Genomic DNA, 26,436 nt, shown 5'->3' on the forward strand with positions numbered 1-26,436 from the left:
TTCTCGGGATCTGGACAGTTAGCAAGAATTTGCGTCTGTACCAGAGGTCCTGAATACTATCGTGAGCGACAAGAGAAACTAAGAAAGCAGTGACGTTCTCGTCTGTCTCGAACATACGCGATAACGCATCGGGCACCACATTATTCTAGCCCTTGCAATATAATGCACGATATCGAAGTCGTAAGCCTGAATGCGTAATGATCATTGGCCTAGTTTGCTATTTGGGCTCTTCAGATTTCGCAATCAAATAAGGCTATGGTAATCCGTCACTACAGTCAAGTAAAAGCCCTTAATGTAAGGCCGAAATGATTCAATCGATCGAAAAACGGCAATATATTCACGTTCCGTCACTGATAGCTTATGCTCCGTAGCCGTTAAAAATTAGCTAGCAAAGTAAAAAACGCGATCTTTTCAGTCTATTTTATGTAGAAGAACACTGTCAAAAACAAGCAGGTATCGTTTATTATTCAATGAGAGACCAGCCGGAACGCGTTCGAAAGGTCTTTCCAAGACCTTTTATATGGTAGGTATAGCAAATATGATTAGCTCATTCTCTAATAGTTTCTAACGATAATTCGTCATTGAAAATTCGATTTTTTTTACTCATCTTTGACTCCTACCTGTACCGGACGGAAAAACCGTAAATAAATTTGAAGTAGACCATATTCTAGCTCTTGCCAAAGGCTATACAAGAAGCTTATTAGAAATTTGAATTCTCCAAGTATATTGCGTGTAATCGAGTTTTTACCAAAAAATGACCATTTTTGTCAATTCAAAATATCTTGATAAATATGAAAGATACAAAAATATTTATTGGACAGAAAATGTTTGTTATTTAGAGTAGAATATGATAGAATTCGAAAAAAAATTTTTACTATACTTTTATTTGCTCTAATTGAAAAAAAAATTTTAATCAACAAGTAAAACATAATATATGTGAATATTATATTTTTTACCAAGTAAAACAAAAGTATTCGCATTCTATTTGTTGTAAAAAAAAACTTTGGCTCACTGATATCATTTTGATTTTTAGATCTAATGGTGTTACAATTTTTTTAAGTGTTTACAGTTGGCGTTATATTGTCGTAAGCATCAATATTATATTTAAAAATTATTATTTATCAAAATGTTGTCATACAGTAATTTATATTTAGCGGTTGGTAATTGAGCAGAATTTACTCTAGTCTTCAATGTATTTTATTCCATAACTGGATATTAGTCTGAAATTATTATTTTCAGAAATAATTGCTTTGACTACGGCAAAGAAGAAAAATCTATCTATTGAAAAATGTACAATGATTATGGGCCTCCATAAAACTGGGAAAACCAATCGCCATATTGCAAGTGACCTAAAAATTCCTAGACGTACTGTAGATAACAATGTTAATAAATTTCTTAAGAACGCACTATAGCTATTAAACATGGAGGAGGCAAACCTAAAGTGACAACTAAGCAACACGATAAATATATATGATTAACCAGTTTACGTAATAGGCGATTAACTGTAGCCGAAATCAAGTATGACATTTAAAAAAATTTCAAAGAATCGATAAGCGAATCAACTATGAGAAGACTTCGAGATCAAGGTCTTTTGGAGTAGCTGTGAAGAAGCTTTTACTCAAAGAAGTGAACAGAAAAAAACGTTTGCTTTCAGCTAGAAAGCATAAAAATTAGACTACAACTGATTGGGAAAAAGTTCTATGGAGTGATGAATCAAAATTCGAAATCTTTGGAACCAAGAGAATTTATGTAAGTCGAAGAGTGAATGAAAAATGTTCAGAAAATTGTATTGTGCCAACAGATAAACATGGTGGCGGATCGGTAATAGTATGGGGATGTTTTGCGGGTTCCCCTGTTGGCGGTCTTGTAAAAATAGAAAGGATTTTGAAAAAAGAAGGGTATCATAACATTATTCAAAGACATGTAGTTCCATCAGGAAGTAGAATAATTGGAGCAAATTTTATATTCCAACAAGATAATGATCCAAAACACACTTCCGTCCTTTGCAAGAATTACTGAAAAGATCTTGAAGAAAAGAAACAACTTAAAATAATGTTTGGCCTCCTCAATCTCCAAATTTAAATTCGATTGAAATAGGAAGAGCTCAATCGTGCTGTCCGGAAGCTATGCCCTATATCAAAAACAGATTTATGGAATATATTGCATCAAGAATGGAAAAAAATGTCAGAAGATATACTTAAGAAACTAGTTAACCTAGGATACCTAGAGTTTGCCGTGCAATAATAAAAAGTAAAGGCAGACACTTTGATGAAAGTAATGTTTGATTTCTTTTAAAGTTTTATGTTACTTGTTATTCATATTTATGTATTATTATGATACGACGATTTATTATATAAGTTTATATGATTGCTACCTATTGGTATGTCAATTTATGATTTCAGTTGAAAAAAAGCTTGTTTAATAAAATAATGATTACTTTTTGCTTTCGGAAAACTATGGTGGCGATTATGAGAATAATAGTTCTAAGAGAAATACATTGTTGTATGTGTAATGAATGTGATAATCTATCAATCTTGTATGAATAATAAATTTCTATCAATATTAAATATTTGTACATCAATAAAACCCCTCCAATACTACATTTATCGAGTGAGTATACATATAACTAAATTTCATATAAATTAAAAAAAATGCAAAGTGGAACAAAATTTTTTTTCGAATTTGAAAGAATTCTATCATATTCTACTCTAAATAAAAAACATTTTCTTTACAATAAATATTTTTGTATCTCTCATATTTATCGAGATATTTTGAATTGACAAAAATGGTCATTTTTTGGTAAAAACACGATTGCATGCAATATCCTTGGAGAATTCAAATTTTTAATAAGCCTCTTGTATAGCCCTTGGAAAGAGCTAAAAAACGGTCTACTTCAAATTTTTTTACGGCTTTTCCTTCCGGTACAGGCAGCAGTGAAAGGTGGGTAAAAAAATCGAATTTTGAACGGCGAATTATCGTTAGAAACAATTAGAGATTATGAAAGGTCTTTGAAAAACCTTTCAAACGCGTTCTAGCTGGTCTCTGTACATCAATTTTTTACTGAGATATTAAACTTTAAAGTTTTGAGAAATCTCTGTTTGGATGGGCAAAAGCAACTGACGGGCACTATAGGTGCTGTAGCCAAGAGAGCTTTTACATGTTTAAAAATATCCCAATGTTTGTTGGTCGACGCGTACTTGGTATCTTTTTGGATAAGCGACGTTAGAGGCTCGATCAAAACAGCGCAGTAAGAACTTACCCAGAGGCCATGACAAAAAAATAGCGTAATTGTCGTAGATTCCTCAGTAGGCCAAGTAACCTAGCTACCAGTATATAGGCTTTCGTGACATAATTCTGGACAAGTAACCAAAAGTAGTATCGTAAAGAGTATGACGCCCTCTTCAATTTGGTATACCTTTACACTCTCAATTGTCCCGAAATTTGTTATTAACAATTTTAAGCAAAAAGTCACACTTCTTTTGGTTTTTCCACTATAACATTGCAAATAATGTAACGATTGAAACAGTGTTAATGTAATAGTTGTGGTAATTGAATAATAAATAAAATGAGTTTTCGCGCGTTGTTATAACATCATTACAAGCCAAAAAAACTCGAAAAACCCGGGAAATTTTGCACTTGTAACAAAAATTCGTATCTCCGTCAATTTTCAACTTGAAGAACTGAAATTCAAAACAATAGTAGCTGAATATATTTACTTTAATTGCGCGTAATCCTGATTCTGTGCAACAGAATAAAAAGTCGCAATCACCGTAAAAAGTCGAAACAGCAAATTCAATTTCAATTTTAAAAACAGTTTCGAAAAGTAGATGTTTTCCGCTTCAAAATGTATATGAGGTGTGTTCAAAAAGTAAGGTGACTTTTCAAATTTCACGGGCAACGTACTTTCGATTATCGATTGTTTTATTTTGTTATGTTGGTACACTCTTCCCGAACATCTGTATCAAGTTTCAAGTGTATAGCATTTTTTGTTTGGTTGTGAGAGGCGAAAAGGTTATAAGTGTTTTACGTGCTCGGCGATTTCTTGCTACCGAAAAATATGGATCAAAGGATTTGCATCAAATTTTGTGTAAAAAATAAAATAAAGTGCTCCGAAACACTTGAAATGTTGACGGTGGCATACGGTGAAACTGTTCTGAGTAAAAAAAATTTTTACAAGTGGTACAAACTCTTCCAAGATGGCCGGGAAGATACCAATGACGAGCCTCGCTCTGGACGCCCAAGCACGTCAACAACTGATGAAAACGTTCAAGCCGTGAAGAAAATTGTTCTGGAAAATCGTCGAATCACTATCAGAGAAGTTGCTGAGGATGTTGGTATATCGCTTGGCTCGTGCCATGAAATTTTTTCTAACGTTTTGGGCATGAAACTTGTGTCAGCGAAGTTTGTTCCGAAATTGCTAAATTTTAACCAAAAGAACCGTCGCATGAGCATCGCTCAAGAACTGTTGAATGACGTCAACGACGACCCAGATTTACTCAAAAGGGTCATAACTGGTGAAGAATCAGGGGTATATGGTTATGATATCGAAACCAAAGTCCAATCGTCCGAATGGAAGAGCCCAGATGAGCCAAGACCGAAAAAAGCACGCCAAGTTCGATCAAATGTCAAAGTTTTGCTCACTGTTTTCTTCGATTACCATGGCGTGGTGCATCAGGAGTTCTTACCATATGGACGTACGGTCAATAAACAGTATTATCTTGAAGTTATGCGTCGTTTGCGAGAAGCAATACGAAGAAAACGCCCAGAATTGTGGAAAAACAATTCATGGCTTTTGCATCACGATAATGCCCCTGCTCACTCATCTTTGCTTGTGAGAGATTTTTTGGCCAAAAACAACACCACAATCATGCCTCAGCCACCATATTCACCGGATTTTCTTGTTCCCAAAACTAAAGAGACCTATTAAAGCACGGAGATTTGCAACGATTGAAGAGATAAAGACTGCATCGCTGGAAGAGCTCAAGGCTATACCGAAAAGTGCTTATGAGAAGTACTTTGAGGATTGGAAAAACCGTTGGCATAAGTGTATTGTATCTGAGGGGGATTACTTTGAAGGGGACAACATAAATATTGATAAATAAATAAATATTTTTTCTTAAAAATACAAAGTCACCTTACTTTTTGAACACACCTCGTATTCTGGTTATGAAAAAAAATATGCAAAATAGACCAGAAACGACGCAGAAGTCAGACGTTTTCGACTGAGCGCACCGAAATAGTTGAATGGGGGAAGGGGTAGCAGCAACAGAGGAGATTCGCGTATATATCGCCATACACGCGTAGCGGAAGCATGTCGTTTTTGGATTATCTGCGATTATTTTGTAACTGTTTTACTAATTTTACTTATCTCGTCGTGGATTTTCATCACGTTATCCTCTGTGATTGCTGTTTTCGGGGCATCCGCGCGAGGCTCATCAAAAACCGATGTGCAACCATGTTGAAATTCGTTGAACCAATTTTTGACGATCGCCATCGAAAGAGAAGTTTGAAATCAATGAACATACTTGCTTTTACACGCTCTCAAAACAGAACTACAAGTTTGAGCCGGCTGAAATTTCATCAGTAGCCGTCTACAGGAATGTACTACATTATAGTATATTTCTCTTGCGATAGTGACACCATTGGGCAGTGAGGCTATGTACTTATCGAAACGCCCTCGTATATATATTGAGTAATTTCTGTTTGGCCAGATATTTATGAAGTATCAAAAAATTTTTTTTTTTTATAGATAATTATTGATTGTTGTATTTAATTATCTAACTATGTAGTATTGTAGCACAATAATATACTTTATAGTGATATATTGAAGATTTCATATTATAATATTGTAGAATATTTGTTTGGTTCGATTTATTATCAATTTCACTGTTGTTTGTATCTCTGTTGTTCTTTTCTTACAGCTAGTTTGTCGTTTTAGTTGACGCTAGCGTATTAACTTGGTTAAAATAAACTAACGTTTTTCTAATTGTTAAAAATGACTGAGATAAAAACGATTGTATCTTCTTAAATAAAATATATTGTCATGCAAATATATATACAACGTGGATCACATACTCAGAGACACGGTCCGCCTCGAGCAGTCGCTCTCTCTCAACTCACTTTTTAAGATACGTACAGATACATCTCGCCGTGTACTCGTGCGCTTCTGCGCATGCGCTACCACATACATCTTTTACGCAGCAAATATGAATTCACATATTTCAACACACCTCCTTGAATTTATATTTCTTAGCAATAAACATTTTCGAAAATCTATAATATTCACAAGTTTCATAAATCTTACATTCTTTCTCTTATAATTCGTTACACAATATTTAAATCTTTCCTGAACATTTCGAACTTGTTTTTACCTAGTGCTTTTGTAAATATATCCGCAATATTCTTTTCGCTCTCTACTTTTACAATATCAATTTCATTTCTTACGTAGCTTTCGTTAACAAAATGAAAATGCGTTTCTATGTATTTAGATTTCTTTGTGAGATTACCATATTTGGCAATAGCAATTGCACCAGAGTTATCTTCGTAGATTTTTATAGGTTTAACAATATTTACGTCTAAATCTTTTAATAAATTTTTAATTACTTTTACCTCACTAACAGCATCAGATAAAGCTACATATTCTGCTGCTGTAGAAGATTTAGCTACACTACTTTGTTTCTTTACTTTCCAAAAAATTGTATTTCCATAATAACGTATAACAAAACCTGTCGTCGACTGTCTACTATTTTTGTCATCTGCCCAATCAGCATCAACATAGCAATCTAGAATATTATTATTATTACTCGATTTTCTTATAAAATTCAATCTTTTACCTTTGGTTAAATATAAATATTTCAGTACTCTTAAAGCATATTTATAATGCGTTTTATCATAACAATTTTGAAACCTACTCAAATAATTTACACTATAGCTTATATCTGGTCGAGTACATGTACTGATATACAAAAGTGCTCCAATTAAATTTCTATATTTAATTTCATTAGATGCTGATTGTGCTGGAGGTATATGTAACCTTTCCTCCATAGGTGTTGAGTACAGTTTAGTATTTTCTAAATTACTATATAAACATTTCCTAACGAGTTTATATAATCAGTCTGATCAAGACTCAATTTTCCCTTTTCAAGATCATATTCAACATTAATTCCTAAATACGTTTTTATTTTTCCTAGATCTTTCATAGCAAATATTTTCATTAATTTCTTTTTAATTTTATCAATGACAGTTCGATTTTTTGAACAAACTAGCAAATCATCAACAAATAATAATATATAAATTTTTTCTCCATTCTCAGTTTTATAATATAAACAATAGTCGCCTTCACTTCTTTTGAAATTCATACTTTTAATAAAATTATCAAAACATTCGTACCAAGCTCTAGGACTTTCTCTTAAGCCATACAAAGCTTTTTCTAACTTTAAAACTTTATCAGAATTCTCATTAACATTTTCATAATCTTGTGGTATTTTCACATAAATTTCAGATTTAACTTTTCCATTCAAAAACGCTGTTTCAACATCCATTTGTTCAATATAAAATTCATTTTGGTTACAGTAAGCTAAAAGTAATTTCAAAGTTTGCAGTCTAGCTACTGGTGAAAATATGTCCTCAATTATTTGGTCTTGTTGGTATCCACGTACCACAAGTCTCGCTTTTTTCCTACCATCAGATTTATTAGTGTAAACCCATCTTAAATCTAAAATTTTCTTATCTATTGGTTTGTCAACTTTTGTACAAGTTTTATTTTTTTCTATACTTTGAATTTCTTTTACCATAGCATCATTCCAGAAATCAGAATCATTACAATTTACTGCATCATTATAAGTCTTAGGTGAATCAGCACTAACAGTATTTACATAAATAAAACTTGTCACTAGTTGACCGTACCAACTAGGTTTTCTTTTCTCTCGCGTTGACTCTCTCCTTTCAAACTTTGAGTTTACTTTTTCATTATCATTTCCGCTTGAATTTGTACTAGATTTTTTTCCTTTTTTAAATTCGTTTTCTTTCTTAATTTTCTCATTATCATAAAATACTTCATCATCACTCATACTTTCATAACTCATTTCAGATTCATTTTCACTCTCATTATCAGTATCTATTCCTATCCATTTCACATCATCTTCAACTACTTCTACGTGTCTAGCAATTATAATTCTACCATTCATTAAAACTCTATAACCTACGTTATCATATCCAACCAAAATTCCCATATCAGCTTTTCTGTCCTATTTTGAATGTCTTTTTTCTTCCGGAGTTTTTACAAAGATTTTACTTCCAAAAATTCTTAAATACTTCATACTCGGTCTTTTTCCAAAAAATATCTCGTAAGGTGTCTTATTAAGAAGTGTATTCGCAATTGTGCGATTTTTTAAATACGCTGCAGTTTTTACTGCTTCAAGCCAATATCTAATATTTAACTTTGCTTCCGATAATAAACATCTAGCGGTGTCCATGACCGTTCTATTGTATCTCTCCGATGTTCCATTTACTGGATGAACATACGGTGGACAAGGCTCAAGATATATACCTTTATCTCTGATCAAGTTAAAAACATTGTTATTTATGTATTCTTTTCCATTATCGCACCTCAATTTTTTAATCTTTTTACCTGTTAAATTTTCTACTAAATTTATGTACTCAAGAAAACATTGATATACTTCAGTTTTACTTTGAATTGGAAAAATCAATGTGCATTTGCTAAAGTCGTCAATAAATGTGAGAAAATATTTTGAACCTTCGTACCCCGTATTTCTGTGTGGGCCATTTAAGTCAGTATGAACTAATTGAAGGATTTCTGTTGCTCTTGTTCAATTGTTTTCAAAACGTAAATTATGCATTTTATTTTTGATACAAATTCCACATTTCATATATTCTTTTTCTAAGTTTTTTGGAAGTCCTTCGATTAATTCATATTTGCAAAGTTTTTCTAAATAATCAAAATTTACATGGCCAAGAATTCTATGCAATTTTTCTTTTTGACTTATTATTCCAGAATTATTTACGCTAATATTTCTTTTATCAACATATGACGAAATTTTATATAGACCATTATCATTATACGCAGTACAAATTATATTATTGTTTCTATCGTAAATTTGAGATCGATTTCCTTGTGATAAGATATTAAAATTTTTATTATTTGTAATTCTTGCTTGACTTATTAAATTTCTATCCAATTCTTTTACATAAAAAACATTTGTCATAATTATTTCTATTCTAAAACTTTTTTGATAAAATGATGTTATAATATTTCCAACTTTTTCACACTTTATTTTTCTACCGACTGCAATAGTTACATAAATTGGTCTTTCTAACTTTTTAAAATTTGAGAAATAAGAATCATCGTTTATAATGTGGTCTGTACAACCACTATCTAAGATCCAATTAATTTGTGTACTTTGACTCTGATTTATAGAATTTACTCTACTATTAAAATTTTTAACATCAGTACTTGCATGCAAATAAAACGTCTGTGGTGTATTATCGTAATACCTATCATTATAACTATAGCGTGCGTCGTGTTGACCTTCTTGTTGAAAACTTCGTTGTTGGTTGAACTCTCGGTGGCCTCCTCGTTGACCGTAACCTCGGTGGTTGTTGTAGTTGTATCCTCTGTTGTTGCTGTAGCCTCTGTAGTTACCGTAGCCTCTATTGTTGTTGTTTGTATAACCTCTGTTGTTGTTGTTTTGGTAATTTTCTTCTTGATTGTGGCTGCCCCTTTGCCAGCTTCCACGAGAGTTGTTGCCTCGCCAGCTGCCTCGGGTTGTAGCACCTCCTCGCCAATTTGCTCGGAAATTCGGAAAGGCATTAGTTTTACAATCCTTTTTTGTATGCCTTTTTTGTGGCAAATAAAGCATTCAATGTCCTTCTTTTCAACTTTAAATAAATTTGACTTTTTACTGTTATCTTGGCTATGTTGAATTTCATACATTTTAATTTTATTTTTTATATAACTGCAATTTTTATCTTTATCTTGCAAAGTATCATCTAAATCTCCAATGTATGCAAGTGAATCAGGTAGAGTTTTTAATATATAATCTAATTTTTCTTGTTCTTTTATATCTGCTCCAGCACTTTTCAATTCATTAATTAATTTCTCAAATTCACTAAAGAAACTATCAGCATTTTCAAAATCTTTCAGTTTTAATTTATCCAGTCTATTTCTTAAAACTATTTGTAAAGAAGTTGATTTTTTTAGGTACATTTCATCAAACTTATTCAATATATCAATTGCTGTTTTTTCATCACATACAAACTCCAATTGTTCATTTGAAATACTAGAATATATTAAGTTCATAGCTTTACAATCATGCTTTTCCCAATCAGTATCTTTCAATTGTTTTTCGCGTGTGACTACCTCATCACAAGTTCTAAATTTCAGTAAGAGTAATAATCTTTTTTTCCAAAGGTTGTAATCTTTGCCATCAAAAATAGGAATTTTCATATCCGTATCAGAAGCCATTCTGTATTTTACAACTTCCAAACAAAATTTTCACAACTTTACTCAACGTTCTCGTTCATGCACGTGTAGCATATACTTCAATACTCAAACGTAATCTTTCAACATCAGTCACTTTTTTTTTCTTTTTTAAATCTAATAAAATATTTATTAATCCTTGTTGATGTGTTATTAAGCTTCAATGCTTCAACTTTATTTTTTGTTTCTAACTGTTTATGATTGTTTCAAACGACTTCATTCTTCGATAAACAATTTACCTTGATATTTTCAGTATACTTATCAATATCCTCGGTGTTTCATTACATTGAGTACTTTATTATCTTTTTTCAACTCATTTAGTCGTATAGCTTCAAATTTCCATGTGCTCCTGCCATGCACCACATGACGGCTTCAAAATCGTATCCATTTGCATCTTCTTGATCATTCAATAATTTATTTCCACTTTCGCATTTTATATACTCTTGAATAATATTTCTAGCGATTCACGACACTATTTTTCAACTTTATAAACAAATTTCTGACAACATACACTCAATCAACCTCATTTTTAATCAATCACACTTTTAATCAACCACGCTCTGCTACCATGTTAAAAATGACTGGGATAAAAACGATTGTATCTTCTTAAATAAAATATATTGTCATGCAAATATATATACAACGTGGATCACATACTCAGAGACACGGTCCGCCTCGAGCAGCCGCTCTCTCTCAACTCACTTTTTAAGATACGTACAAATACATCTCGCCGTGTACTCGTGCGCTTCTGCGCATGCGCTACCACATACATCTTTTACGCAGCAAATATGAATTCACATATTTCAACACTAATAATTGTATCTTTATTATTTTTTGTTTGAGTGATTGTTACATCTTGGGGGCTCATCCGAAACTATTTTTCCGTAACCATGAATGGCACAGAAAAATCACAAGACAAAGAGGACGCCGATAAAAGTGCCGTTACAGATGCAAACGAGGGAGCAAGCAGCTGCCACTGCTGTTGCTGTTGGAACTGCTTGTACAAGCGGAATGGATATTTTTGATACAGATGTTACAGAAAATTCTGTTCAACGACAACAACAACAGGCAAGTGCAGCTAACCCTTCCGTTTCTGAGTCGGCTATTCCCACTTTAGGTAGTGTCGATGATATTTCGCATACAGTGGTTGCCGAAGTACATTCTCAAAATGACGTACATTTGCCAACGTTAACGACTCTTCCACCGCCTGCACTTCATGAAGCGCTCCTCGAGCTGAACGAGACGAGGAGTCAGCTAGATGATTTTCACCGTAAGTTGAACGACATTCGAGCTGAACGTGAAGCTGAGCGACAACACCGGAGAGAACTTGAAAAGATCCTAGAACTTCGTACTTCAAAAGAAAAGGATCTTATAGCTGAGTTACGTACACGCAATGCGGACATCATCGAAGGTCGCCGAACGATTGAAGAACTCCAAACAGAACAACAGGCCCTACATCAACAACTCGCTCAGTTAAAAGAACAATTAAACCAGATAAGTCATGATTCACATATCACTACACATACATCATCTACACATGACAACACGACTACGTCCTCGAACAGGTTAACTAGTGATTTAAATAGTGAATAAATTAAAAATTTAAATATAGTGATAAAATAATAATGGCCTCCACCATTACCGATTACCAACTCAAATAGTTCTACTAGTATAGGGTTAGGTTATAATCTCAAACTCGACGTTTATACCGGTACAACTCCTTTGTCGGAATACTTAAATCAATTAAATTTAATTGCAAAAGCAAATAGTTCGAGTGATGACAAGAAAATGATAGCGTTAGCTGCATGTTTTCGTGATAAAGCAAAAAGTGTTGACTAGTTTCAAAAATACAGAGGTTTTAGATTTTAAGTCATTATTGGAAAAATTTGAAGCTCGTTTTGGTGAACATTTAGGATCAAATACGAGAGTCATTTGACAAGTACCTAGCTTCACCGCAAATAGTGCTGCTATTGTGCCAGAAATACACTAGAGTGCAGTGTCTTCCTGTACACGATTGCAGACGAAATTTCAACCGGATCAGTTTATTTTTGAGCGCGTGTGAAAGCAAATGTGTTCGTTGATTTTTGAAAAATGGAGAAAGTGCAATATCGTTCGGTGATTCGATTCTTGTTTTTGGAAGGGAAATCGCACAGTGAAATTAAAGAACGCTTGGATGCAGTGTGTGGGGATGCTTCTCCTTCAACGGCGACCGTTAAAAATTGGTATAACGAGTTTCAACGTGGTCGTACGTCGGTTTTAGATGATCCACGTCCAGGTGCTCCGAAAACAGCGACTACGGAGGAGAAAGTGACAAAAGTACACGATATCATTTTGTCAGATTGCCCATTAAAGGTGCACGAGATAGATGCAATAGTAGGCATCTCAGAAGAACTCGTATGGCATATTCTACATGAGATTTGAGGCGTGAAGAAACTGCCAGCAAGGTGGGTACCGCGTTTGTTGACTACAGACAACAAGCGCATCTGTGTGACCAGTTCAGAGCAGTGTTTGAAGCTGTTTAATCGCAATCCGAAAGAGTTCTTGTGTTGTTACGTGACCATCGATAAAACATGGATTCACCGGTACACTCCAGAGACCAAGGAGCAGTTAAAACACTCAACAGGCGACAGAGAGTAGGTGAGGATCTCTCTACGTTGACTGCTGATACTGAAAAATTGGCAATATTAGCTTATCTTGAATGCTCGTTGGAAATTCGAGATAAGATAGCTTGTGCTCAATTTATAGCGGGTATTTTTCACACGGGGGTTAGAGAAGTTCTTCAATTAGAACGTATTACTTGTTTGAGAGTTGCTTTAGCTCGTGCGTTAGAAGTAAAGTGGATTAAAGAACAGAATAGAGTTTCTACATCACGAAATATAAAATCTCGAAAACTAAATCTTTCAGACAGTAAGTCACAAAATGGTAATGAAATTAATACTAAACAGGATCAACCATTTGATTCTCGAGAATGGTTGAAAGATATCGAATGTTACGGTTGCAATAAGAAGGGTCATATTTGCTCGCGTTGTCCAGAACAGAGAAATTGAATAATATTAAACCTCGAGGAGCGGATTTGGCATATAAGATTAGAGCTCCTTCGATACACGTGTTCGTAGAGCTCTTCACAATTTAAAATCTTTCGAATTTGATGGTCAGATTAACAATAAACCCAACCCTGTATTTTAAAAGTTGATTTAGGATTAAATGTTACCATCTGCAACTCAGCATTTCTTGATTCTAATAGTTCAAAAATTCCTCTTGATGGTAAATCATTAAATTACCCCAATGGTGAAAATGTTCTTGTTAAATGTAGATCGATTGTCAACATTTATAGGTCAGCATTTGATCCAGATGATTGTTTTCATTGCTGACGTTACTGACGATTGTATTCTTAAATGTGATTTTCTAAATAAAACTGGCATTTTAGAATCTATATATAACATTTTTATACATACTCCTATTCCTAACGATGTCAACGAGTCGACATGAAGTAAGATTGTAGATTTTGAATAGGAATTACCAGATTTGTTGAAAGAAGTTTTTGAGAATAATTCTCAATAATTAGATGATACACAAAAAGGGAAATTTGCTCGACTCTGAACTGAATTTCTAGATATTTACGAAGATGGTAATGTTGCCGGAAAATGTACACTTGTAGAACATTCCATACAACTAAATGATTCACGTCCTATTAAACAACCTATTCATCCGCTTCCTTTTCATTTACAAGTTGAAATCAATCAAATGATCAAAGTAATGCAGGAACAGAAAGTTATTGAAGAATCTTCTAGTTATTGGTGTTCTCCAATAATTTTAAAACAAAAACGGACAAAACTTAGAGATTTTGTGTTGATTTTAGAAAACTAAATGATAGGACGATCGAAGATTCGTATCCATTACCTAGAATAGATCAAATTTTAGAGAAGTTAGCTGGTAAATCTTGGTTTTCAACACTAGATCGTAAGAGTGGATATTGGTACGTTAAGATTCGTCCAGAAGATAGAGAGAAAAGCGCTTTTTCTATCGGTAATGGTCTATGGCAGGTAGTTCATTGTTATGGCTTTTGGTTTGTGTAATGCTCCGGCCACTTTTGAACAATTAATGGAAAATGTGCTTGGAAATCTTCTCCATGATATCTGTTTGATTTATTTAGATGATGTTATGGTTATGGCTAAATAATTCGATGAGATGTTAGATAACTTGCGGAAGATTTTCATGGGACTAAGAGCAGCTACTTTAAAGTTCAATAGCTGTTAGTCTTTTTCATCACTACTTGTGTGGCTTCTTTCTTTCAAGAATGTAAATGGTCAATTAGCAAGATGGGTCACAAAATTAGATCAGTATGATTTTCAAATGTTACATCGTAAAGGAGCTTCTCATGACAATGCAGATGGTCTTTCGAGATATCCTTGTGATGATTCCCGTTGTAAATATTGTTACAATGTAGAATCTAGATATGTAAATGATTGTGTTAGAAAAATTGCATTCAAGAAAACCTCTTGTTATTCAGCGTGATCGTCAATGTCAAGATAACGTTATCCGAGCCATTTTAGATAGTAAGAAGAAAGGAATTAATCTGATGTGTCAAGATATTTCTTCTAATGACGAATACATGAAAGTGTATTCGGCTCATTGGGATTCATTAGTTGTCGTGAGTGATGTTCTATAAAGGGAGTGGATTTCATCTAATCTCAAATCGAAGGTTCTTCAAATAGTTGTTCCAAACACTTATATCAACACTATTTTAAAAGAAGCTCATGATTCCCCATCTGGTGGTCATTTTAGTGTTAACAGAACATTACAAAGAATTTGAAGAAGATTTTATTGGGCTTTTTGTAAAAAAGATGTTAAAAATTGATGTAGATCTTGTTCAATTTGCATTACGAAGAAAGGTCCATCAGATGAGGGTCACAATGAGATGAAAATTTATAATGTAGAATTACCTTTCGAACGAGTTCAAATGGATATTCTAGGTTTTTTCCCTATTTCTTCTTTGGGAAATAAATACCTTTTAGTTGTAACAGATTGCTTCCCTAAATGGGTTGAAGCCATTCCCCTTTCTAACATGCGAACAAAGACTGTTGCAGAAGTATTTGTTCGTGAGATTGTGTGTAGGTATGGGGATCCTCTTGAAGTTCACACAGATCAGGGTCGAAATTTGGACGCTAGGTTATTAATGGAATTAGCACATTTGATAGGAATTCAGAAGACTAGAACTACACCATTATACCTACAGTCGAACGGACAAGTAGAATGACAAAAGTAAGACGATTCTTGACTATTTGTTTAAATTTGTATCAGAAAATCAAAAAGATTGGGATCGTTGGGTTTCACTGTATTTTTTAACTTACAGATCCTCGACACATTCGACAACAGCAGTTAGTCCAGCTGAGATGTTAACTGGTAATGATTTGCGATTGCCGTTAGATTTAATGCGTGGTTCTTCACGCGACAATGGATATTAACCCATGGATATTAACACCTACATATAAAAACTAATGATTAAACTCAACAATATACACCACTTTGCAAGACGAAACATCAGAAATTCATCCCTTCATACGAAGAAAATCTACGATAAAACGACGCGTCATTCCCCCCTCTTGTTCAAAGATGTTTGTCAAAGTTTTGACAAGTTTTAGAAAAATCATAATGATGATATTACTGGTGATATGCAAGAAAAATGTCAACTTACAAGAGACAGGCCCTCTGGTTGATTTCTAGAAGAACAGCCCGCTTGTCTAGAAGATAGTTTTTCTGGTAAAGAAATAATTGAAGATTCAAGATTGAATTTCAAGATTCAAGATTTTCTGATTTGATGATGGTTTTGGAATTATTCTGCTATCAAGAGACGGGCCCTTCGACCGGATTAGTCCAAGGATCAGTCCGCTTGAGAGTTAGAAGATTTTAAGTGGATCTGCGTTAATCGTTGCGATAATCTGGCAAGTGTTCGGCGTGTTCTTCGAATTGAGCATTAATTGCTTTTATGATGCATCAGCTTGCAATTCTATTTTCTAACCTCTTTTTAATTCGCATGCGATTGCATACGACGCGAAATATTTACTGCCATATGGCAGTAGTACGCGTACACTATGAGTGTCATCTATTATACTACTTGGTATTGAAGAATGGTTTACACTAGTTATTGTTGTCGTAGAAGTCGTAAAATTTATGGTTGTCGCAAGATTCCGTGTGTTTCCTAATACAAGAACTGGTTGATTTTCTGGAAATCTGTATATATCTACGTTGACATTCGGTACCGCAAATGGCTCGCGCGAATAAACATGGTTCACATCATCACGCGTCGTATTCGCACCTTATGTAGTAGATATATTAATGTGAGCGAGCTCGCACGTTAACTTTCAAAATGGCTAGTGCCATTCACTTTTGATCCTTCTGTGAAATAAAGGGTCTTGAGGGTAGTTCTTAAATTCGCATGAATCTCTTCAAGTAATGTTTTCGATCCGAAGAATAAACAACTAAGGTTGTCGCATCTTATAATGGCCATTTTTTCGTCTTGCTTTTCTATCGCTACAAAATCTTCCACCGAATAGTCGCAGTTTAACCTTCGAAACAATCAATCACCGTACTCGCACAAAGTATCATCTTGTTTTAATTCAAGTTGTAGTAGTGCACTGAATACATCTGTATTCGATAGCGATTTTATCTATAAAGACAAATTCTTATTTATATTTTATTTAGATATTGTGAGATCAGCTAATGTTCATTTCGATGTATCTCGAGCCCGATATGCTTGAATTAATTAAAGGAAAAAAATGAAAAGAGATGTAATACTTAGAACTGGAGCGTGTCTAACATAAAAAAGATACCTGATATGTATAACTATAAACAAAATCATATGCACGCGGCATAAATTAGCTGGTTAGTCAACGAATGAAAATCGACGAAGTTGGTAATATGCATGCTACTGTAAATGCTGCCTCGAAGGAGAGAGACCGGCAAAATTTTAAACATTGGAATTTTTCAAGGCTTAATATATGCATAATTTCGCCACGTGATCTCTGTAATCACGCGCAAGGGAACAATATACAATATACCTCATACGCATAACACCCGCGCTCTTCTTATTATTTTATACCATAGACACTCTTGCATTCAATTACATAAAAGCTAACTATGTCGCGATTTCTCTCTCACCAAAAATCTGCTGCGCACCAGCATCAGAACGATTGGGTGCCAAAATCTAACGGTGATTTCGGCCATTGACATATATATATTATATAATGAGAGGAAGAAAGAAATATCCAGTTTATTGCAGGCGTGCAATAGCTGTACGAAGCTATGCCCGATAGATCGGAAACATCGTAGGTTACACAGCAGAAATTAGTGAATTTTTTGTATTCCTAATTTAATTAACAATCTATATGTCAACAATAATTAAATGACATAATAACAATACTTTTTTTTCATTACAAAAACTATATTAAATAAAGATACTTCATCATTGATCTGTACCAATACTTTTATTTTACAGAGCTATATTATACATGTATACATGCGAATTTATATTTCTTAAATCTTGATATTCTTGGTATTGTTTGAATTAATTTCTTCGCTAAGCAATTAGGATGTTTCGTTAATCGTATAATGTACTTTTACAAGTAATTTCTGTATCTTATTTAACAGTCCAAATCATGACGTCCTTTCCGATTATTTCATTTGTAACAAACCATGATGTATTTATGATAAATCTTAAGGCTTTATTTGGGAATCTTTCAATGATATCTATAATTTATTTTGTTGTTGTATCCCAGAGTTGAATACCATATATGGAACTGCCTTAAATATGCTCTTATATATTAATAGTTTATTTACAATTAACATTTTAGATTATCTGCTCAGTAGCGAGTGGAATTTTTTAAGTTGTAGATTTTGTTATTTGTGTTTGATCCATATATGTTCTCATCACGTTAAACAGTGAAATATTGTTGAAGAAGTTGGAAAAAGAGGGGGTGAAAGATAGAATATTAAGGATAATATAGGAAATATATATGGAAACAACATGCGAAGTGATAATGGGAAAAGGAATATCGGAGAGCTTCAAAACAAGGAAAGGAGTAAAACAAAAATGCCCTCTAAGCCCAACATTCTTCAACATATTCTTGAATGACATTGACGAGACGTAAGAGAAAATAAAGGAAGGAAGCACGGTAATACAGAGCCACAAGACATATGAATTGGTATTTGTCAACGACATAATCATGATAGCGGATACGGCAGAAGGGTTGCATGAAATGCTAAGAAGTTTGGAAAAATACAACGAAAAGAATAAAATAGAACTAAATGTCAAAAAGACAAAAATAATGGTGGTCAGAAGAGCAGGTAGACTTACGAGAAGAGAGAAATGGTTCCATGAAAAGAAGAAGCTAATTATAGTAAATAAGTACAAAAATCTAGGATTCTGGCTCTCAGCAAAGAAAGATACGGAACGCACATCAGAAACATGCTTCAGAAAGCACAAAAGATAATCAATAGTGTATAGGGCATAATGAAGAGAGTCCAATTAAACACACTGGATAGAATAATGCTGTTACTGAATGCTATAGGAAAGGCGGGATGCTTATACGAAGTGGAGATATGGAGATGGAGAGGATGCAAGCGAAGATGACAATGGGGTTAAACAAGAACACACCAGACTACATACAGAAAATGGAGGCAGGAATAGAAAGCTTACATACAGAAACAATGAAAAGAGTGCCAAGGTATACAGGCGAGATTTTAGAAATGGAAGAGTATAGACTATCACAGATATGTCTAAAAGAAAAAATAAGGGGATTGAAGAACAATATCTCAATGAAATGGGGAGAGGAAAAAAAGAGAATGGCGGAAATAGCAGGAAGTACAATGCTCGAGAGAATTGTTCAACGAAGGGATGAACAGGGAAAAACTACAGGAAATAATAGAAAGAATACTGATGATATAAGCGGAACAAGCAATACAGATAAGATGGAACAAGATTGACAGTTCAGGATTCTGCAGACATTACAGAGAATAGAAGGAAAACTTAGAAAGGGAACAGTACTGGGGAGAGAAAGAAAGTTATGGAACGATGAAAGAAAAATAGGCTAGAATAAGATGCGGTAATTTAGGAACAGTAGGGAGAAAAAGAATTCAAGAACAAGTTCTGCATAGCCCGCGGAGAAGAGACTGAAAGATCTTCAACACATGTGGATATGCGAAAGAGCAATAAATAGCATAAAGAAGGAATGAAGCAAAGAAGAAGACAAATGGAGAAAAACAGTACAGGAGAGAGCTAATAAGAAAACTAGGAAGACTTCTGAAAGGCAAAATAAATACAGGAACATGTAAATACGAGAGAGCATTCGAGAGACTGATGGATAAGCACAAGAGACAATTGAAGGGAGAACAGGACAAGCAAAAATAAAAAAGAAGAAAATAGAAACTCCGAAAAAAAAACAGGATATATGTGCAAATATATGTAAATATATGTAAATTTTAAAAAATGTAAAAAAGAAGTATTATATGAAGCTGGTAAAGTCAATATTCAATAATGTATACTATTACGGGAATAAAAATATTATTATTATTATTAATATATAAATAAAAATTATAAATCTGAGGTATTTATATGAATTTATCTTACCATCTGGTAATTCATAAAGTTTCCTTGGTAATGATGAAAAATAGGGATGATGTAATGCATCTTCAGCTCCAATTCTTTCATCCGGATTTAATTGAAGCAAAGAAGATGCCATATTATCAACTTCAGCGATATCATATAATCTAGGAAATGATAAACCAAGCTTTTTCGAAGGATAAAAAACAAATCGATTTGGTTTATAACCTGGTAAATGTGTGACTGTGGGCCATGTTTCTTCTGTAGGTGTACCCAGAATTTTAAAAATTTTATCAAGTTGATCATATGTACAACGTACACCAGGAAATGTTGGTACTCCTGTTAACATTTCTACAAATATACAACCAACACCCCACATATCCAAAGAAGTTGAATATTCAGTAGATCCCAGAAGAACATCTGGTGGTCTATACCAAAGTGTGACCACTTCATGCGAGTAAGTATGTGATGGAACAGACTTTGCTCTAGCCAACCCAAAATCAGCTAGTTTCAGCTCTCCAATTTCACTGATCAACAAATTTTGAGGCTTAACGTCACGATGCAGAACTCTCCTATAATGAAAAAGTAATATATAATATTCAATTTATTAAAAACTAAACGAATTTTATCAGTATTACAGACTTTTGAATTAATCATATTATAATACAGTTAAAACTGAATAATACTCTCGCATTTTTATCCATATTGAAAGAAGATAAATCATTGTTAGAATTTATAGTTCTAATCCAAAACTTTTTTGTTCACGGTCAGCCTTATATTTTACAAAATACACAAAGAACAATTGAAGTACAATCCATAATACAATTTTGCACAATAAGAATTATTAAAAAGGTCAACTAGATTCTAAGTCTTAAAAATAAATTGTTATTTAGCTCTATATATTTTTAAATAAATTTAACGGGGAAAGCGATGACGTTGTCAGCTTCAATCATATTCATTCATTCACAAAAACTATGCCCAATTTTTTAAAATATTTCACATAGACTATTTTTCAAAAATATGTGTCAAAAACAGAAAAAAACGCTAAAATAGCATATAAACGCGAAGAATCAAGCGTCTAATGACCTAGTGATTTATTTCTACATATTGTATATCTATAGAGTACACTTTTGGCCATCTTTATCAGTAACCTACTTCGTCTCACAGATAGTATGCAATGCTAACATGATTTTACGAGGGACGAAATTCGAAGTTCCCTCCCGACGTAGATATTACCCCTCGAGACGAAGCCGAGGGGGACTATTCGCCGAAAAGGACCTTCGGCATTCGTCAAGAGTGATGTATATTATTTTTCTTTCTACCCGATCGAAAATTCGTGTCCCATCGATATAATTATCCAAAACGCAAGAGATACGGCCTAGCCTTCTATTCATTTACGTATGCACCGCCTTCTCGATTTGGTTCGTTGCAACAGCGGTTTTTACATACCTATGAATTTTTATTGAAAAACGAAGAGCCTTTCAGCCTCCGCCAATATTTACGATCTGAGCGAAGCGAGGGTTGTTGGATAGCGAACGCTGAAAAGATTGGAGCGAAAAAGAAGAAAAGTAGAGAGGAAATACATTAATGTACATTTAAATTGCAAATTCTTATTTGTTTATTTTCTTAGTCTGTTACATCAGCTTTGTAGTAATAATTATTATTAATACGTAACATACTGTCTTGATTCCCTTATAGTTTTCTTAAATGATAAAATTTGTAATAATGGAAAGAAGGGGAATAGTGAGAGTTGGAAATTCACTTAATTTTAATTATATTCAGCAACGTTTTGTTAGCACATTTGCTGACCTCTTCAGGCTTTATTAACAGAAAAACAACAGATTATTAACAGTAAAGTTGCAAATGTAATTTTAATTGCATATAATTATATATATATATATATATATATGTGTGTACCTGATTTCTCACGTAGTCAAATTATTATAAGCTAAACCGAATAGCTCGTAGTCAATCACGTTCCAATACAGTAAGAAATCAAGTATTTCAACACATACAAAATATATTCTTTATCTATCATCCCTTCCACATCAATCTTAATAAAAGCTTATAAATATGACTAAGATATTGTATATCCACTTTTCTATTTAAAGTATTTTTATGTTAACCGATGTGCAACATTTCAGATATTCTGCGTTTCTTATAATTCTTTTCATAATCTAATATCTTAGTGTTACGTGACGGACCATTTTCTTTTTTTGTACAACCGTATGCTTGATTAGATTCTCGCTTTCGGGAGTCCCACTCGAGTGCGCGTCTTGGCGGGAGCGAATGGGAGACGCTGAGCACAGCTACTGAGGTATGCTACGACAGCATGTTGCACTCAGCGTCATAGTCTAAGTAATACGAAACAATTAAAATGTATGCACTAGAGAGAGATGGAGTGTGAGGAATGAGAGAGAAAAAAAGATATATAACCAAACGGTGAAAACGAGCATATTCATTCCTCAGTTAGGAGTGAGCGCTAAATTAAGAAGGCTGCATTTTTCCTACTAAAATTGAATCTATATTAGAGTTTGAGAATATAAGAGTTTAAGTTATAATTAAGTATTAGAAGTGTCGAGTACATTCGTTTTAATAATTTTGTGTAAACGAAAATTATAGGAATTATCATTTTATTGTGTGTTGTCATATTATTGGATAAAAAAATATATTGGACTAGTTAATCTGACCAGATACAAAAAAAGTGATTGCTCACATAACGAAGCAAACAATATTTCGGACCAATTTATATTTACAATATTAAAACCAAGTGAGTACCACTTTTTATGTAATAAAAAAACATAATAGACAACGCGAGGTGAAAATTACGCGTCTATCTATCTCTCTCTATTTTGCTTAACTTATTTATGTTGTGAAACCGACTAGAATAAATATTATAAATATAAACGTCTATAAGTGTATCCATATGTTTCCCCGTGATATTAAAGAAAACATTATTACATTTTTCTTTTCTTTAATAAACAAGCGAAAATTATGCTAAACGTCCGATTAAATATTTTACAATCGCGATTTCGAGTGCCGGATTATAATTAATAGGGATTTCATTATTGACGCGCGAACGGGCCGGGGTGCCCGAAAGCCTGACTGCCGCCCGAGTCTAAGGTCGCTCTACTGTTAAAAAGGCCTACATACGGGGCAAATTTACCTCACACGAATTGCCACCTTGTAACGGTCCTATTATGAGCTAGTTTATTATGTCACTGAATCACCGTAACCCGTCAAACGCATGTATCTGTTTACAAAAATCAGCACATTAAACGGCGCCACTCCACCGATCATTCGATTGTCTTAGTACAAGAGTCTAATTTTATAACCAAATAAGGACCGTGACGTCACAGAGTAATAGATATAGATATAATGATTATTATTATTCGAGAAAAATATGTTAATTAGATATAATTTTGATACAACAAAGTATTTCTTATATAGATGTTAGTACGTAGATTTAGAATATAGTAATACGAATTGCGTTTAATTATTAAATAATAATGGATTTTAATATGCAAAGTTAATTTATTTAATACGCTAAAAATATGAATTATTAGAAAAATGTAAATAGTCCATATTCAAAATGAAGAATATGAGTAAGAATTGGTTTCATTAATAGCAGCTTAATAATAACTGTTATTAATAAATAAGCAATTAATAATTTTTTTAAACAATAAGTTATATATAGAACGAAAGCGTTGATTTTATACTTAATAATGACAACTTTATAATTTATAAATCTTAGATAATTAATCTAATAATTGCGTTATAAGATTATAGAAAAAACCGTTACAAATATGAAAATTTGTTATAATTCAAATGTTGTTAACTAATTTGAATATTTCTTTTTAAAAAATACTTCTAAAATTGATAAACTATAAGGTTATGTAAAAATTTAATAATTTTCTATTGTAAATATTGTAAATTACACTAAATCAACAAATAACGAATTCTTTAAAGTTTCATGTGTTAAAAGATCATTATTAATGTTTATTTACTTGTAAATTAAGAAAACTCATTTCTTAAAATTCGCGAATGTTTCTCGAATATTCGAAAACTTCTCGAAGAAAACGCTCCTGCGAAAATAGGCGGGAAAATTTGTGTATAAATACGCCTACTATTGCACAGGCTGGTATTCACTTCTAGCCTTGCAAAGTGAGCGCATGAGACTGAATAAACTTGGCTAATACCTAAGTTCTTTCTCTTATTGTGATTACATGAGCAAGACTTTTCCTTTCCTATAATTCGAGCTCAACTTATAGAACATCTCGCGCTATAAGAAAATCGGGCCAAATTATATCCAATTCCAAGAAGACTTTAGCTCTGCTTATGGGACAATTCGCACCATTAGAAACTAAGGCATAGTTTGACTTTCCTTAAAACCTTAGCCATATTCGCATATATTTAATTTTTCAATTTATTAGTATCACCTTATATTTGATTTTTCAATTTATTTGACAAGTAGAGTAGATTTATTAGGTACGAATTCTTACTCATTAGCGTAACTAGATACGAGAGTTTGAATTATTTATAAGTGATACGAATATCACAGTTTTTTGGACAATATAAGCCGAGTGGTCAACACAAACGAGTATAGGACATTTTAGATTGACTAGAGAGGGAAAGCATTAGTGCCAGTGTTACTGATTCTGATAGCGAGATTGGCATGAAACGGACAAGTTCCTCTCGGCGATCCTTATTATTCTCAACATGAATGGAGGATAAAGACCCAAAAAACGTCCAAGACAGTACAGATGACAGAGCTCCAATAGAAGACCCGCGACGTAGTGGGCTAAAGAAAGAAACCGAAACGGAAGGAGACAACTCAAGTGATGGAATTTAGATCGATAAATCGGAATTTACTGAACGAATAGAGTTAGAAGATAGTGGACTTCAAACCAGCGAGAACTCTGGAGAAGATGATGAGTTAGCAGAAAACGAAAGTTCTACTAAAAGATGCGAAGAACGAGCACCAGCACAAAGGACTAATTTATCGGCAAACGAAGTGTGGAAATTAGCGGAAAAATTCGAACCTAGTTTGCGAAGACATAAAAGTTTGGATAATGAATCATACTATTGCGATGACATGGGTCTTGCGCGGGACAACCGTACTATAGAAATGCCTCCTCATTTCTCAGATGGGGACGAGCCCCCGAGAGAGCTACAAGAGACACTATGGAACCTTGACCCATATGATTGAATAAATGATTCTGATGAGGTAATGTCGAATAGAATAACGCGGTTAGTAGAGGCGAAGTTAGAAGAAGATTCGCAAAAATTAATGGAAACCAATCTAGAACATGACAGTGAGTCAGACACAGACCGTCTGGACGAAGATGAAAATCAACGTCTCTCAGATACGACTAAAGGAGCAAGTCCTGAAAGAATTAACCTGTTAACCGAGCGGGATGTATAAATACGTCCAAAGTAAACAACAATAAGTACGGGTAGGACATATGAATACGTCCTCGATATTTATATTGTGCCCTGGAACGGGCGGGACGTATATTTTACTACTACTATGGTAATACGTCATTCATACACGTCTTACAAGGGAAGGCAGGGAGGTGTCCGTCACCGATTTTCTTCAAACTTTGCATACGATTAGAGTATCGAAAAATATTAGACACGTATTTTTTTGAAGCAGCCCATACGGTAATTTAGGTGATAAAAACAGGGTTGCCAATTATAATTATCTACATACGACTGAAGTGCATAAGTTGGCGAGACGCTAAATTCAAATTATCATATCTCGGTGAAAGAAAAAGATATCTGAACGATTCGAAATTCATTTTGAAGGAAAAGACTCATACTTTAAGATATATTAATTAGTTTGACCGAAAAAAATTATGTTATGATCTTACATAACCTCAAATATGTGGAAAAGTCGTGTTTTTTGCACTTGAAAAGATTTACTGTGTTTCTTTTGTAATATTTTTCGTTCTTTCAAATGGGAAACTCAGTTTTTTAGGTCCAATTCCAAAAACTGGCCCAAATCTGGCTCAACTTGAAAATTTCAAATGGAAACTACTGTTGCTTATAGCAGATTCGAATTATGGGGGAAATTACACGTTCAAACGTGATATCAAATTTTACCGAAAAAATTTGTATTTTGAGTCCCAAAGTGGCAATAAAAAAACATTTTATTATACATTTTGTTTATTATAAATATTATTTATTTATTTTTTTTTATTAATTACATTCATATACATATTAACATATATAAAATACAATTTTCTATTTATCCCGTACATATGTTTGATATTTTTGAGAATTATTTTATATAATTATAGTATATAATTCTTACAATAATGATACTCTGTAAAAAAAT

General features: G+C 33.4%; 1 protein-coding gene across 3 annotated transcripts in view; it reads right to left on the reverse strand.

Annotated features, from left to right (window-relative positions):
- LOC131672697 (cyclin-dependent kinase 14) overlaps positions 1-26,436 on the reverse strand; it is a 571,347-nt gene that overhangs the window by 12,982 nt on the left and 531,929 nt on the right. For 2 of the 3 annotated variants that reach the window (XM_058950093.1, XM_058950100.1), the window contains one exon: positions 20,124-20,668. In XM_058950093.1, the coding sequence (XP_058806076.1) occupies positions 20,124-20,668 (545 nt within the window). Of the gene's footprint in view, positions 1-18,162; positions 18,299-20,123; positions 20,669-26,436 lie in introns of those variants that run through there. The other variant, XM_058950109.1, reaches the window with a different exon arrangement.

This window comes from Phymastichus coffea, unplaced genomic scaffold (assembly GCF_024137745.1).
Source record: "Phymastichus coffea isolate CEN01 unplaced genomic scaffold, Cenicafe_Pcof_1.1 PCOF00012, whole genome shotgun sequence".
In the NCBI taxonomy this organism is placed as follows: domain Eukaryota; kingdom Metazoa; phylum Arthropoda; class Insecta; order Hymenoptera; family Eulophidae; genus Phymastichus; species Phymastichus coffea.